The following is a 15,259-nucleotide window of genomic DNA, read 5'->3' as shown; positions in this document are numbered from 1 at the left end:
CTAGATATTTATCTGAAGAGAATGGAAACACTAACTTGAAAAGATAAATGCATCCCCATGTTCATTGCAGCATTATCTACAATAGCCAAGGTATGGAAACAAGCTAAGTATCCATTGATGGATGAATGAATAAAGAAATTGTGTTATATACACACAATGGAATATTACTCAGCCATAAAACAAGAAAGAAATCTTGCCATTTGTGACAACACGGATGGAACTCGAGGGCATTATGCTCAATGAAATAAGTCAGACAGAGAAAGACAAATACTGTATGATCTCTCTTATATGTGGAATCTAAAAAAACAGAAGAAAACAAACTCATAGATACAGAGAACAGATTGGTGTTTGCCAGAGGGAGGGGGTGGAGGGTGAGAGAAATAGATGAAGGGGATCAAAGGAAGAAAGAAAATGAAGTTGCCTTCCTCATAAAAAATAAATAAAATTAAAAGGGAATCACTTTACAAATTTACTGTGTTCACAAGTAGTGATGTTTAAAAGGTACCTCATTTGTAGTTTTCTGAGCACTTTCCAATGTATTAATTATTACAGCAAAAAACAGAGAGGAAAACCCCACAAATATATGGACTTTTTTCCATCCTTTTTGTTAGGCAACATGATGGGAAGTCTGGAATTACAGGAACGTGACTAAATGAAACTGATCTTTTTGAATTAAACCTGCCTGTTTGTATTAACTGATTAGACTCTAAGGACATCAAAACCCTAGACCTGCGGCCTGTCTGGCATTCTGTGTCTTCCAGAAACACGAGGGAAGCAAACTTCCATTCCTGTGCAGTGTGCTTCTACATTCTAGACCTAAAAGAAACAATTTTAGAATAGAGTCAGCTACGTGCTCATTTTCATAATATTTGGTAAGTGCCAAAGAGTAATTATGATCACAATATATTCCCTATAAAAATTTATTTAGTTAAAATTCTTGGTCCCCCAAGTCCTTGTCTAACTCACCACCCTGTTTATTTTCTTCATGGCACTTGGCTTTTGTGATTATCTGTTTATTTGATTAATTTCTTGTTGTCTGCTCCTCCCATTAAGACTGTAAGTTCTGAGTACTCACATGTTATGCTCAGTGTTCAGCATAGTGCATAAAAGAAGAGCTGTGATCAATATTTTTTGAATAAATATCTCCAAAATCAAACCATCTATCTAACTAGCTTCCTCTGAGATACTACACATTATGATCTAGCATGTGTGCATCATCATAGCTTTTGTAATCATCTTGCAGAAAGGCGCATGCCAGAATGACAGCAAACACTGGCTCAGAACTTTAAGATATGCCAGACAGTGTTCAAAGTACTTCACAGGTAGTATTACCCCCATTTTACAGACGAGGAAATTGATTTGAACCCAACCGGGCTGCGGGGTTCAGGCACTCAACGACTAGGAGCTAAAAGTCACCGCAATGATAGCCGCCACTCTTCTTTTCAGGTTATAAAAAAGCAGGATTTAGTATATATGTCCAATGGAGCATTATTCAGCCGTAAAAAGGAAAGGAAGTACTGATTCAGGCTATAACTTGGATGAACCCCAAAAACATGCTAAGTGAAAGAAGCCAGACACAAAATGTCACATATTGTGTGATTTCACTTAAATGAAATATCTAAAATAAGGGAAACCATAGAGACAAAGCAGATTCATGGTTGCCAGGAGCTTGGAGGAGTGAGAATGGGGAGTAACTGCTTAGTGGAGTACACAGTTTCTGTTTGGGTCACGAAAAAGTTTTGGAACTAGATATAGGCAGTGGTTGCACAACACTGAGTGTAATACTAGCCATTGATTGTTCACTTTAAAATGGTTAATTTTATTTCACGTGAATTTCACCTCCATTTAAAAAAAAATGCAGGATTTAATACTCACCAACTTTCACTGCTCCTGACTGAGGCTTTTCCACTAACAGGGTGGACAGCTGAGAATTGGCATTCTGTTTATCTTGATCTTCCCCAGCAGGTGAGTCACCAAGAGACCATTCTAATGAGCAGAAAGGAGGAAAAGGATTATTTCAGGGCCGGGTCTTTCTTAGGCAGACTTACCTGGGTTTGTTGGTCTCATCCATGGGAAGCTTTACTTTGTCTAATAAACCTGGATAAATGTAACATCATTCTTTCCACCTATCTCCCCCAGCTATCAGTAGAGAGTGACAGATCCCCGTTCTTACAGAGATATCTCTTCCATGGTGGGATAAAGGAACATTTTCTAATTCTTAGGAATAGTAAAACTTTTCAGGTAAGTCGTTGCTCTGTCCTTGTTGGCAGCCGTGGTTCCTTTGTTTCCCCAACCTGCCTGTCGTCTAACAGATAAATAACGGTGGGAAGTATGTTAAAGCAGTACTCTTAGTACTTCTCCAGGTGACTGACTATAAGCCCATATCTATACAATAGAATTGGATGGGTCAGTTTGCAGGTTAACTGGGAAGCGTCAGACAGCCAAGCCTGGCCTGGTACTTTTAGATTCCTGCTGTTGTATGATTAGACAATTCTATGAGGGTTGTATAGATGTGGCCATAGTTTGACAATTAAGTAACAGACCATGACCTGCAGGTACATATTTCAGGAGTACAAGGAGCGTCCTGTAAAAAAGGAAAAACCCAAAAAAAATAGAAAGTGAAATATATTCTTTGAGGCTTTCCCATGAAGAGAGACAAGCTGGAAGTGAAGTTTATTGTGCATTTTCTATTTTGCACTCCAGGTGCTTATCTGGTATTAATCAGCAGTCAACTCCAATGAGAAGGGCAGGAGAGAGAACTGGAGCTAGTCCCTCTGTCTCCGAGAGCTGAATGCAGAGAAGTTCAGTTTCCGCCACTTAATAACTGGAAAAAAAATGTATGGTTGCCAACTCTCTACCTGTTAATGTTTCTTGAAAAGAAGGAAGTGTATATTTAGTTATTTTAGTTTCATGTACCAATCATGCTTAGTATTTGCATCTATAGGAGACCACCACTTTCACAACGAAGTTATGTAATGTAGTCACATGGTTACACAATTTTTTTTAATACCCAAGTTGATGTTAAAATTTTATGTTGTGAGTGTCTGTGATCTTAATAGCAATAATGAGTATGGCGGTCATTCATATTTGCAACACGAGGGTGGGAATTGTTATTGTTTTGTTCATTTCTATACCTGTAAGTGCCTGCAAAAGTGCCTGGCCCAGAGGAGGATCACAGTTGACCCTCAACAAAACTTGTTGAATGAATGAATGACCTCACAGAATGCAACAGGATGCATTTGTAGGAGTTTTATCAACTTTATGTAAAGTTCTATAAAAATGTGTATTATTATCTAATTCAGCACATCTCAGTGATGGAGATTTTAAAAGTTTTTTAATCACTGTGTAATGCAAATGTTAAAAAGTAGTTATAATAAAACCAAGAAACCTGTGGTATATGTGGCTAGATTCCTGAATTTATGTGTGTGTGTATCATGCAAAATTAATTGTTTCTCAATACATTAGTTTTTTTGTAAGAGAAAATGTAAGGAAAGATTGCTTTAAAAGCTACAAACTGAATAAAACAGAGATTAGAGTCAATACAGCTTCAAGAAATGAGGTCAGTAGTGATTATATTAGGATGGGGCCGGGACACTTGGCTCCAGGCGTGTGCTCACCTGAATCTTTTCTTTCCAGGGCCCGACTACCCAAACCTGAAAGGAAAGCGGGATTTGGGTGATGCAAGGGGAAGGGGGTGGAAATGGAGGGTAGACTTCAACCTTCTTGGATTCCCCCGAACCCTGTCTCTTCTCATCATGGGGAGAAAAAGCTAGAAGTTGGCTTGGATGAAAAAATCAGTAGAGCTTCAACTATGAAAGCATCTATAAAAAGTATGTGTCTTCTTTAAAAAAATGTTGATAAAATTTAAAAATCCTAATAGCTAAAGAACAGAGAAAAGGAGTATATAGCTGGAAATAGAAAATAAACATTTTTGCCCCTAAAATTTACACCCAAGATTTACTAGTCATTTATTTTACAAAGAAAGCCTCTTTTAAGAACTTTTCTCATGTAAAGCGAAAATTGCCATGAAAGCCGTTTTCCCTCTTGGTGGTGGTACTGGCAAAACCTGGTGGTCCTGCTCTGCACATTTTCTCACCAAGGTGCTCTGCCTTTTCTTTTCTTTTACTGTCAATTAATAATAAATTACAAAGTGGGGAAAAGGGGTGGAATTATCCTAACCTGGAGGCAGGGCACTAGGCGGGAAGGTTTCCTCTTCATCTGAAACAAGAAATAGGAACAAAATGTCAAGGAGAAAAGGACTTCGTCTTGAGTATCCTGAGAAAAGAGAAATCTGAAACAGAAGAGGAGAAACTAAACAAAACACTTTCAACTGATGAGTAAGCCTTAGAAGACTTGGTACCTGAAAAATTAAATGTGAGTATTTCAGGCCAAAGAGAAAAATAAATAAAAAAGGTGAGAGAGGAGAGTAATCCAATGAAAGCGTAGACAAATATGGAACTCTATGCAAGTGTTTTATGTAATTGTAGGTTAAGAAAAAAACTAATGCTGAAATTCTAACCTTGAGGAAATCAACAACAGAGTCACTTTTCAAGTTCTTGTCTTGTGACTAAGGTCAATCATAGACATAATTCATATACCATGATCATTTGGACACAGACAGAAAAGCAAATATGTACTGTTTGAGAACTCGTTACCCGCCACTCCAAAAACCTTGTGATTAATTCCCCTTCTGTATTTAGGAAACAAAAATCAACATTAACTAATATAAATCAATTTGCAGTACTTACAAAGTTCACCAATAATTATTTTAGGAACTTTATAAGCATTTTCCCAAGATTATATTGGTGTTGGTCAATGTATAATTTTTTAAATATTTACCCATGCACATTTGTGAAATTCAAAAACGCCTTGTAGTGTTTATGTGCAGAGGCACTGAATATTCCTCCTTTCTAAAATGTCTGAATTTCAAAGTGTCTTTACATTTTAGATGCTTAAACAGGCATTTGAGGTTATCTGAACCTCTGCCCCTCCCCTCCCAAAGCATGAAGACTAGTGTCAGTGTAGGTGATATTAATCTTTGTACTTAAAATACTGCAATAATTGTGGATTTCAAAATGCAAACTTATATGATTGCATAAAATAGAATACAGAAAAAACATGCACTGCAAATTAAAAAGTGCTTTAAAAAACTTCTGAGGGCCAGCTCTGGTGGCCCAGTGGTTAAATTTGGTGCACTCCGCTTCAGCAGCCTGGATTCACAGGTTTGGTTCCCGGGCATGGACCTACACCACTCATCAGCCATGCTGTGGTGGTGGCCCACATACAAAAGAGAAGAAGATTGGCACAGATGATAGCTCAGGGAGAATCTTCCTCAAGCAAAAAAATAACTCCTGAAAAGAAGAGGTAAAATAGCCGTTTTTGGATAATCTATTAGAATATTTACTACAAATATTATTTACCAGCCTGAAATTTCATTCCTAAAAGTCAATCAGAGATATGTTTTATTACTTTTTAACAAAATAACTACTGTAATATAGACAGAACTTAATGTTAAATCTTCAGAACCCAAGAGGTGATTCACTGGATAGTGTGAGATTCGGAATTCTTCAGAGGAAACTTTCTGTGGTCAAAGAAGCTTGGAAAACGCTAGGCTAAATAAAGTTAAATGCTTGTATTTTATTGTATTGTGTGTGTGCGTTTACTGAGGGATAGCTCAAAGCCTTCAGCTTTGTGTTAATATGTGTAGGCACTGGGGGTAGAGGCAAGAAATGATATAGCAGTTAACATCTATCAAACAGTTCACTTTTGAATCCTTTTATCTGGGAATATCCATTCACACGCCATGAAATCACGCATCTGAGGAAGTGTACGTATTCCTGAGCTGTCAGGGAATTCTATATTTCAGAAGACTGTTAGATAGCTAAAACTTCACATAACCAAAAATAAAATACCTTGCAACTTTTCCATATTATTTGCCATTAATTTAATTCAGTGTTAGTATTTTATTCTTGCAACCTATTTGAAGACTTTTATTTACTGAAATATGTAAAGAATCTTGATTTAAAGTCCTGTAAAAATTCTTGAAAATGAAGTTTTAAAAGTCAACCAAATCTTAGAAAGGAGCTTGCTTTATTACATGCAAACTAGACACTAGAACCATTTGCAGTCAAATGGACACTTCAAGTTGTACAAGTTTTGTGGGGATTTTTTGTTTGTTTGCTTTGTGTACAGTGCATAACGAATCCTTGAGTCAACTGTTAAGAATGTGACATGATTGAAAAAAGAGTATTCACATCCTTTTGTAAAACTAAGATGAAAGGATAATCCATTTTTTAAGCAAAAATTTGATGGGTGAGTAGTTTCAATGTTGACTAAATGTTAAGAGTATTTGGGGGGTCAGGCACAATTACTTTAGACTTTTAAGGTACCACATATTAAAGCAGTAGTTCAAAGTATCATGAAATGATACTTGAGAAGATCCAACGGTTACTTTCAAACAGCAATTACTTCTCAGCTGGCAATATTTGATTCTTTGTACATAAATCTTCAAATTTACTGAAGTGCCAGAAAATGTAATTGACAGGGGGGAAAGCTTACCGTTTTCCTTTTTTTAAAAGTAGCTTTGGTCCTGGCATCCCTTTAAGGTTGGGAAATGTAGTTAAGATGTTGGGATCCCGACCTGAAATTCTTGAAAAGTTGCCTGGTTGAATTTGGTTGAATTGTATGAGAATGAAAGGTTTAATTGTTCTTATTTACCATGCAAGAACAGATTTCCTGCTAGAGGGGAAATTGAATATCTGAGTCTTTTGCATTGTGACTAATTCAGTAACACGTATATGAAAGGCATGGTATTACACAAAGAATATTTTCAAACCAAACCAAACAAAATACAATATGTAAGTCATAGTTTCTTTTTTTCTATTTAGAAGTGACTACAATGACGATGAAAATGTACACATCTGGTTTTGGCTCTTTAGAATACAGGGTACCGGAAGACCACAGACCACAGAGCAGTAGAGCTGTCTCCTCTAGCTACACAGAGGGGAGATTTACCAAAGCAGAATTTTGTTTGTCTTTAAGTCATGGGAAAATAGCATCTGTAAAACCGTAAAAATGATTCTTTAAACAACTGAAGTTCCCAGAGAAGAACGCCTGGAAAGTCAGGAAAGAACTCAAGTCTCATATTACAAGCCTGGGATTTTGCGGGGGCGGGGCAGGGGTACACGTGAAATCTGGAATGCGAGGAAGGGAACTCCGGCGATGGTTGAATGTGTACGTTATTGAAATTCTCCACACTCTCTTGGGAATAAAATAACTTCTACCTATGTTTGATTTCAATTGCCTTTTTAAATTAATTTTTTAAGTAAAACAAATTTGGGACAATTGCTGAGATTTCAGAATAAAGAATAAAAAGTATATAAAATTAAGATAGAAGTGACTGTAAATAGGCCTCAGTTAAATACCTTGCTTGATTTAGACAAATTTATGAATTCTTCAAGCAGTAACTATTGGTGTACACGACCAAAATTAACAGCAGCAACAACAACCACAGATGGGAGACAATAACAGGTAACATTAATTCAGCATGTTTTGAGGCATTTGATTAATTTATCCTATTTTCTTATTGAGAAGATATATGCCTTCACACTTTGATGCTATTGAATCAGGATTCATCTTACAATGAATACATTTACTTAATGACTTTTTTCTCCCTCAAATCTTTTAAATCAATGTTGCATTTTATAACAGCTGTATCTTAGAATTGAAAAGTATGGTGATATTAATTTTTAACCAAGTTCATTACAAAGAAATAATGTAATTAGAATACACGGGTAAAGCACAGAGGCTTTTTAGTAGATGGTTGATTGCTTTGATACCTAAAGGAAAAATTGCACAAAAATATTTTAGCATGCTAGTGAGAAGCGCCAAGATAATGTTATTGCAAATGTAAAGGGACCTAAATGAAAAAAATAATAATAATCATTCTTTTAAGTAAAAAGAGTTATAATTTGGGGCCAGCCCCATGGCCTAGTGGTTAAGTTCTGCACGCTCTGCTTCAGTTGCCCGGGTCCAGTTCCTGGGCACAGACCTACACCACTCATCGGCAGCCAAACTGTGGTGGCAACCCACATACAAAATAGAGGAAGATCGGCATGGATGCTAGCTCAGGGCGAATCTTCCACAAGCAAAAAGAGGAAGACTGGCAACAGATGTTAGCTCATAGCAAATCTTCCTCAGGAAAAAAACAGTTATAATTTAGGAGAAATTTACTGGAACTGCTGCTGATTTACTTCCTGATCTGCCAATCACATTTACCCCAAAGGAAAGACTCTTGTCTCAAGTTATGTGAGATCCTTAATATGCACAGGGTTCACAGGGTTGAGTTATGATAGTTTATGTGGTAATGTTAATGTTAATGCCCAGAAAAAGAAAGTAACTTTTTACTTCCTTTGCTGTGATTACCAAAAGCAGTTATTTTTCTAGAAGACAAACAAAAGAGGCAGTAACTATTCTAATTGGGTTTACCTAAAAATATACAGACTATAAACTAATAAGATGAAAAAATAAAAGTTAAAAAAATATATCAGAACTTAGGCATTGAAATGAGTACTGATCTTCAAAGTGGTCGCTGATTCTATGCTGCTGGCATGTTTGGAAACACCTACAGGACCAGTTTTGAAACTTCCCACAGGGCCAATTAAAGCACAGAAGAGACAGTCTCATTACCCTATGTTCACACATGCAATGTTGGTTGATCAAAAAAAAAGTATGATCCCATTTGAGCACCCATATTATTCTCTACACATGGCTCTCTGTGACAACTGTCTGCTTTCAAAGCTGAAATCCACTGTCCTCTGCTGATGGTCATTCTCCCCTCTAAGCTCCCTAAAGTCGGCTTCTGGAGGGCAGGACCCAGTGCCCACACCCGCGCCTAGCACATAGTGAACAGTCAGTAAATACCTGCTGAATACATGAACGTGAGAACAAAGGCAGATCTTTGGCTCCACTGAGGATATAGAAAAGAATCTATACTTTGCATTCCATTGATTTTCCACCTGTCATTTTTCTGGAAGAATTCTAAGCCACAGCAGCGTTATTTTTATGAGGACATTGCCTTCCAGTATGAACACTCTGAAGGGGATTTGCAGATCTAAATTCTGGTATTGCTGTTTGATTAAACACGTTTCTTTATTCTCCTCCCTATTGTTTGAATTCCAGGACAAAGTGGGCAGTGTTAGGGAGCAGGATAACGGGTTGGACAAGTCCAGAAGCAAACAAACAAATACTAAAACCTCTTCCTGGGAAATCAGCTGTTTCCCAAACAGAGAGTCTTAGTAAATGTGAAAAAGTTGGCAAATCCAACCAAAAACACTACTTATAAGACTTATATCAGAACCAAACAACATTCTGTGGTTACCAAAAAATTTTTAGGACATTTCCAAGCTGTTGCATTTCAGGCAATCAGGGAAAGATATTAAGGCTGCATTATTGTGAATAATGTTCTTAATAGTGACTGTCTTGGAGTTATTAATTGAATTTACTTCAACTAACTAGATAGAGGCCTAACTAAGTGCTGAAAATGTACTAATATTCAGCTGTGACCATTTTCAATAGCTTCGAGTTGGTTTTACATCACCCATCTCTTCCGAGGGTGAGCATTCATAATGCATGGTTCTGGTACCTCATTCTGATCTCACTGACAAAGAGTATGCATGGGATGTTCATCCTCCTGCCCAGAAAACATGTTAAATGGAAGAAAAATCTATCCAGATTACCGTCATCTATATGATCTGCAGCTAAGCCAGTGTGAAAAATTCAATTGTTCATTCATTAGGAGATTGCCGCATGCAGCTCTCTGTCAGACACTGAAAGAAATGAGATGAAGGGCACAGAGCAGAGTTAAGACATGGTACCTGACTGTCAAAAAGCTTACAACCTGTTAGGAAAAGGAGGGAACCGTTAATAAGTGACTAAGTGGAGGAAAGAGTGATTTAACGACAGCAGCAACAGGTCCAAGAGTAGTCAGGAGGAGGAAGTGGAGATTAGAGGGAGCTAGGATCCTCAAGGGGAAAGCTGACAAAGGAGTGAGACCTGAGTTGAAGGGTTAAAAAACAGTTAGAGGCACTGATGGTAGGGGGAGCGTGAAGGTCAGGGAAGGACATTCTAGTCAAGGCTGGAGAAAAGGTCTGCTGCACCTGTCAATCTTTATGCGCATGCAAAGCTTCTTCTCAACCAAGGATACGCACAGCAATGAGTATTGTGTCGACTTGCGGCTCAAGTATTTCTTTGAAATTTCTCTGTCTTTGACGAAAGTGAGTAATAGTTGAAGAGGACTGTATATTTAGAAATAACTTCCATCCACTTACCTTCTTTATTTAGGGATGTCAATTTCTATCCTAAATTGATTTGCTTCCTAGCCAGGTGGAGCAAATATATAAATGGCAGTTTATGTATCTGGGCCATGGCCTTGCTTAACTTCTGCAAATGTCAGAAGAAAACGCAACTAATTTCAGATGCCCTAGTCATCTGGCCTTGCTCTTTCATTGTACTGTGTTCTGCATAAAGAAAAAGAATTTTGTTGGTTGGTTGGTTGATTTTAATTTACAAAAAGGCATTTTCTCGTTTAGGCATACAAATATAATTTGATGACTTTTCAGATTAAGGGTCAGGCACAAGCTTTGTTTAAACTTTGACAGCTTGCCCTCTGGGATTACATCATCTGCTCTGTTGGTTGAGCCTTACAGCCTTGTCCAAGCACCTTTCCAAATTTGGAAACAGATGCGTACGCCATCGGCGTTGTGGAGAATAATGTTACAATAACTTCAGCCAGGATGTCCCAACATCCTTGAACCCATCTCATGGAAGGAGTTCTAAGAGTTTGCACTGTCTGCATTCCATAAGCAAATAACCTTCAGACTGTGGCCCACGTGTCCAGGACTGGTACTCAGGTTGCTATCCACGGGAGCCACTGAAGGTCAAGGACAAAGTAAGTGTATTAACATTATGTGTTCATTTATGAGAGCGTAAGTTCAAGTTAGCTGAAGAAAGGTGGTCCAATGTACTGAAAGAAAGAAAAAAAGTATTTTACTAATGTATAGGAGACAATAATGTCACTGGAATTAGGTAATGAAATATGACATAGTAAGAACAAAAAGACACTTGACGTGCTTTTCAGTGGTGTCCAGGAAAAAGACAAAGATCTTATTGTAGTCAGGAAATAATTGGTTATTCCAAAATTTAGACTATGTTATTCATTACACGAACAAAAGATGAACTTTTAAAAATGATGATACAAACATATAAAGCAGAATTGTTAAATCTACCTCTGTGAAAACTTTCTTCTATAGAAAACTAAGGCCCTTTGGCTTAAGGCAGGTGGTCAGTAATGACAGCAACTTCCTCCATGAGGAGACAAGGAAATTAGTATTTCATGGATCCACAGCAGGACATGATAATGATTACTCACGTTCTAAAGCTGGACTATCTCCATATAAAGTAAAAATAGAATAATATTACAGGACTTAATGAGTTTCCAATTCAATAAGGAGCAACATGATGTTTGCTTAAGGTTGTATCGTCCATCTGTATAAATCACTATATAAATCTACATGAATACTTAGTGTTACAAATGAGATGCTGGTCTTCAAAATTACTAGTGAAACCTGGAATATTTCACACAGTAACATGAAAATGTCCATTCAAAAAATCTAGGTAATCCAGATAATTTGCCAAATTTGCATAATCCCAAAGAGACCAGACACTTCTTTTCCTTCACATGCACATTGGAACTTGCAAACGACCAATTAATTTGCTGGCATCTCAAAAAGTGCTTGTGATATTTTTATCATTGTTGTTTTTCTTTTAGAAATGTCTATAGTGAAAACTGAACACCATTCACCATTATGCTGCTTGGGTTGTGCAGATAGGATGCAAACAAAGAACTCTAAACCACACTGATGAAAGGTAATGCAGGGGACATCTATGGGGCCACCACGGCAATCACTACTGACCTCTTTCTGCTTCTAATTTTGTGAATTCAGCCTCACTCTCCCTTCCTCCAACTCACCTTTTGCTGGTGCAGTTCCGGCCTCCTTCTCTTTATTTGGTTCTGTGTGGAAAGAACAAGCACATTTTTAGAAGTATCTTAAAGAAAGCATTTTATTGGATAGTGAATATGATGTAATCTACACAGAATTCAAAATATGTTACACGGTATATCTGAAAGCTATATAATGTTATAATGCAATGTTACTGCAATAAAAAAATTTAAAAAAACAGTAATAAAAACAAGAAAGCATTTTATTGTGTGATGAGCAAGGTGGGGAGGAGGGGAGAGAAGAAATTAATGACAATAGAACAGATCATAAAAAATGCTACATACCCATCTAGTATGCTATACTACATGAATTATGAATTTGGGAATTATAACATAGAGTCAAATTAAACTTTTAATAAAAGCAATTAGTAAATATGATCACTTTTGAAAAAAGTATACACAGAAACATGCAATACAGATTTTGTTAGAATACCCTTAACTATGTTGGGGCCATGTTATAGTATGCTGGTGTGGAAGCAAGTATAAAATGTAGGTCATTTCATTTTAGACCCCAACAAGGGACTGACTTTTTAGGAAGTTTGACCCATGTAATGGTTCCAATAGTTTGGACTTCTAGATAATATCATAGTAAGGAGCCAGGGTATAAAATCTATAATTGTACACTAGTTTCAAAGGAAATATTTTGGCACACATATTAACCTTCTCGTTTGAATTGAGTGGCAATAAATGCATTACAAGAGCACGGACGTCAGATTTTATCAGTTGATACTGTCTGGTTTGCACTTCTTGCTGTTGAGAATCATTACTTTAGGTACAAATAGTGTCTGACTTGTAAGAAAAGAACTGTTTCGAGTGTGAATTCTCTCTCTTTTTTTTTTTTGACTGATGATTAGAGATCTGAATCTTAGTTAACTAATAAAGACAATTTTAGCAAAGTTTGGGAGGGGACTTGTTTTAGCAAAGGGAGGTTATTATTGCACAATGAATATGCAACATGGCATAATGAGAGAGACTCTGTAGTGGCCCAGTGACAGCAACTGATCTGAAGAACTGAAGGGAAAGGTTATGTCTGTAATGACCTGTAGGTTCTCAGTGTACTCAATGTTGGCAAAAATAAATCTGTATGTGCAAGGAGAAAATATACCAAGGAAGAAGATCCTAAGAAGAATGTCACACATCTACTCTGGTTCAAAGAAAACTAAACTTGAGCTTGCCCCTGTTTGAACTCATATGGCACTGAGCCTGTTTCATTAATTTTAGCTCACAGCAATACTCTTCTATATTATTTAAGGGTTTTGAGTGTGTGAGCCTAATATTCTTAGCTGGACAAAGGGGTTCCTGTGAATAGTTAGATTTCTCAAACTGCCCCACTGAAAAATGATGTCCAGGGTGGAAAACCTTCAAAATTCCTTTATAAACTTCCATGTAAAGGTCACCAGAAACTGAGGCCTTATCCAGTTCCTGCTTTCATCTAGGCTGGACTGGTCTACAGTGACCTCCCACCACCTGGCTTCATGCTATATTGTCAATTCAAGCAACCTGCATTAAATCACATACTGCCTTGTGAGATTCTTATAGTACTGCCTGGCGTTTCAATGTAGTGGTTACATTTAATTTAATTTATTTAATTATTCTCTAGGCTGTATTTTATTTCCTACTTGGCTGTAGGCAAACCAAATCTAGGGAAACGTTCTATTTAGAGTTCCCCACTGGCTCTGTTACAGCATGTTTGCACCTAGTTATTCATGAGTATTTGGTAGATAGCTCTGTATCTTTCTGAAGGGTTAGGGCAGAGTTGTGCACATGGTAAATACCCTGTGAATAATTCTTAAATGGATGCCAGTATCTCATCCTATTCAGGAGAAGGAGCGATGAGAGAGGGCACTTTGGTGTCTTCATGGGAAAATGCACATAATTTTGGTTGTCTCCATCTTGGGAGTCATTTGCCCAGGCAGACAAATGATTCTGGAGCTCCATGTTGGGAGTTTAACGTTCCATTTGGACTTGTCATTCTTCCAATCCTGTTCTCTTCCTTAGGTCTACATGGATGTGAAAGCAGGCTTTACCTATGGTGCGTTGGTGGGGACTGCCTCTACCTGCCAAGGAGTTCACTGGAACTCTCCACTCCTTGTCTTTTTTTTTTTTTTTTTTTCCACCTGGTCGACAGCAGGGTACTAAGAACTGGAGAAGCTGTTCCTGATGTTAAGCCTCAGATGCCACCAAACCTTCCTGGAAACTCCCCAAGGAGTTTCTGGAGGTGCTTGATGATGACATAGTTCACGTCCGGAAGCGGCTGCTGATCTTGAGGTGGGATCTGCTCCCCACTCTCACGAGAAAGGTGTGGGCTTTGTTGGCCCTCCCCTCTGTGTGAAAAAACCCTGCAAATCCGTCAGTTCCCTGGAGGCTCAGCCTCCACAATGCCAAAACATGGGTGTAACAGCAACTTTGGCATAACTTGAAGAATTTTATAATATGACATGCCATCCAAATCAGTTAATGTGAGAAGGTTATTAAACAAAATATATTACTGTTATTATAAACCCATCATAACTGTAGTCATCCAACTTCTCCATGGGAGTTAAGTTAAAGCTCACAGCTTCAATGGAGGCCAAATCATGCTGAGATGGACATTCTAGATTTGCAGCCCAAACATGTGAGGCAATGTTTTTACTCACCTCCTGAGGGTGGGGCTGGCGCTGGGGCTGGTGCTGATGCTGGTGCCGCTGGCGCTGGGGCTGGGGCTGATGCTGGTGCTGGCGCTGGCGCTGGGGCTTCATTTTCTAGAAATGAAAAAAGTAACAGAAGTGTTAGGCTCACTTATGACTACTACTTTCCACAGCACCAGGCTGCGCTCAAATCCATGAGCCATCTTGCCTATACACACAAGAGGGATGGAGCATTAAAAGCATCAACCTGTGGCATCAAGAAGCCCAAGACATGCTGCCTTTTAATGTATGGTGTGAGGTGAGGATCGAAATGGTATTATATAGATTTCCAGAAGGTGGCATAGTGTAGTGATGGACAGAGGACAGGTAAAATGTGTCCTTGTCACTTAGTTATCACCTCAGGCAGCAGGCAGGGCATTGAATGGTGCTGAGTCTGTTTCCTTTATCTGGAAAAATGGACACAATGACATTTATCTTACATGAGTAGAGCTGCTGGAAAGACGAAATGAGACATACACCTGGAGTAGAATACCACCTACACTTATCCAAAATTTTCAAAGCTGTGGTTTGAGGT

At 38.0% G+C, this 15,259-nt stretch overlaps 1 protein-coding gene across 17 annotated transcripts in view; it reads right to left on the bottom strand.

The window, feature by feature from the left end:
• Positions 1 to 15,259, bottom strand: part of MYBPC1 (myosin binding protein C1) — an 86,859-nt gene that overhangs the window by 55,129 nt on the left and 16,471 nt on the right. For 8 of the 17 annotated variants that reach the window (XM_070599778.1, XM_008527452.2, XM_070599772.1 and 5 more), the window contains exons 2-6: positions 14,695 to 14,799; positions 12,029 to 12,070; positions 4,180 to 4,218; positions 3,618 to 3,653; positions 1,876 to 1,986 (exon numbers count right to left, since the gene is read on the bottom strand). In XM_070599778.1, the coding sequence (XP_070455879.1) occupies positions 1,876 to 1,986; positions 3,618 to 3,653; positions 4,180 to 4,218; positions 12,029 to 12,070; positions 14,695 to 14,799 (333 nt within the window). The remainder of the gene's footprint in view (positions 1 to 1,875; positions 1,987 to 3,617; positions 3,654 to 4,179; positions 4,219 to 12,028; positions 12,071 to 14,694; positions 14,800 to 15,259) is intronic. The other 9 variants (XM_070599781.1, XM_070599785.1, XM_070599777.1 and 6 more) reach the window with 3 other exon arrangements.

This window comes from Equus przewalskii, chromosome 29, assembly GCF_037783145.1.
Source record: "Equus przewalskii isolate Varuska chromosome 29, EquPr2, whole genome shotgun sequence".
NCBI lineage: Eukaryota > Metazoa > Chordata > Mammalia > Perissodactyla > Equidae > Equus > Equus przewalskii.
The sequence above is the reverse complement of the archived record's forward strand: the minus strand, read 5'-3'. Positions and strand labels throughout refer to the sequence as shown.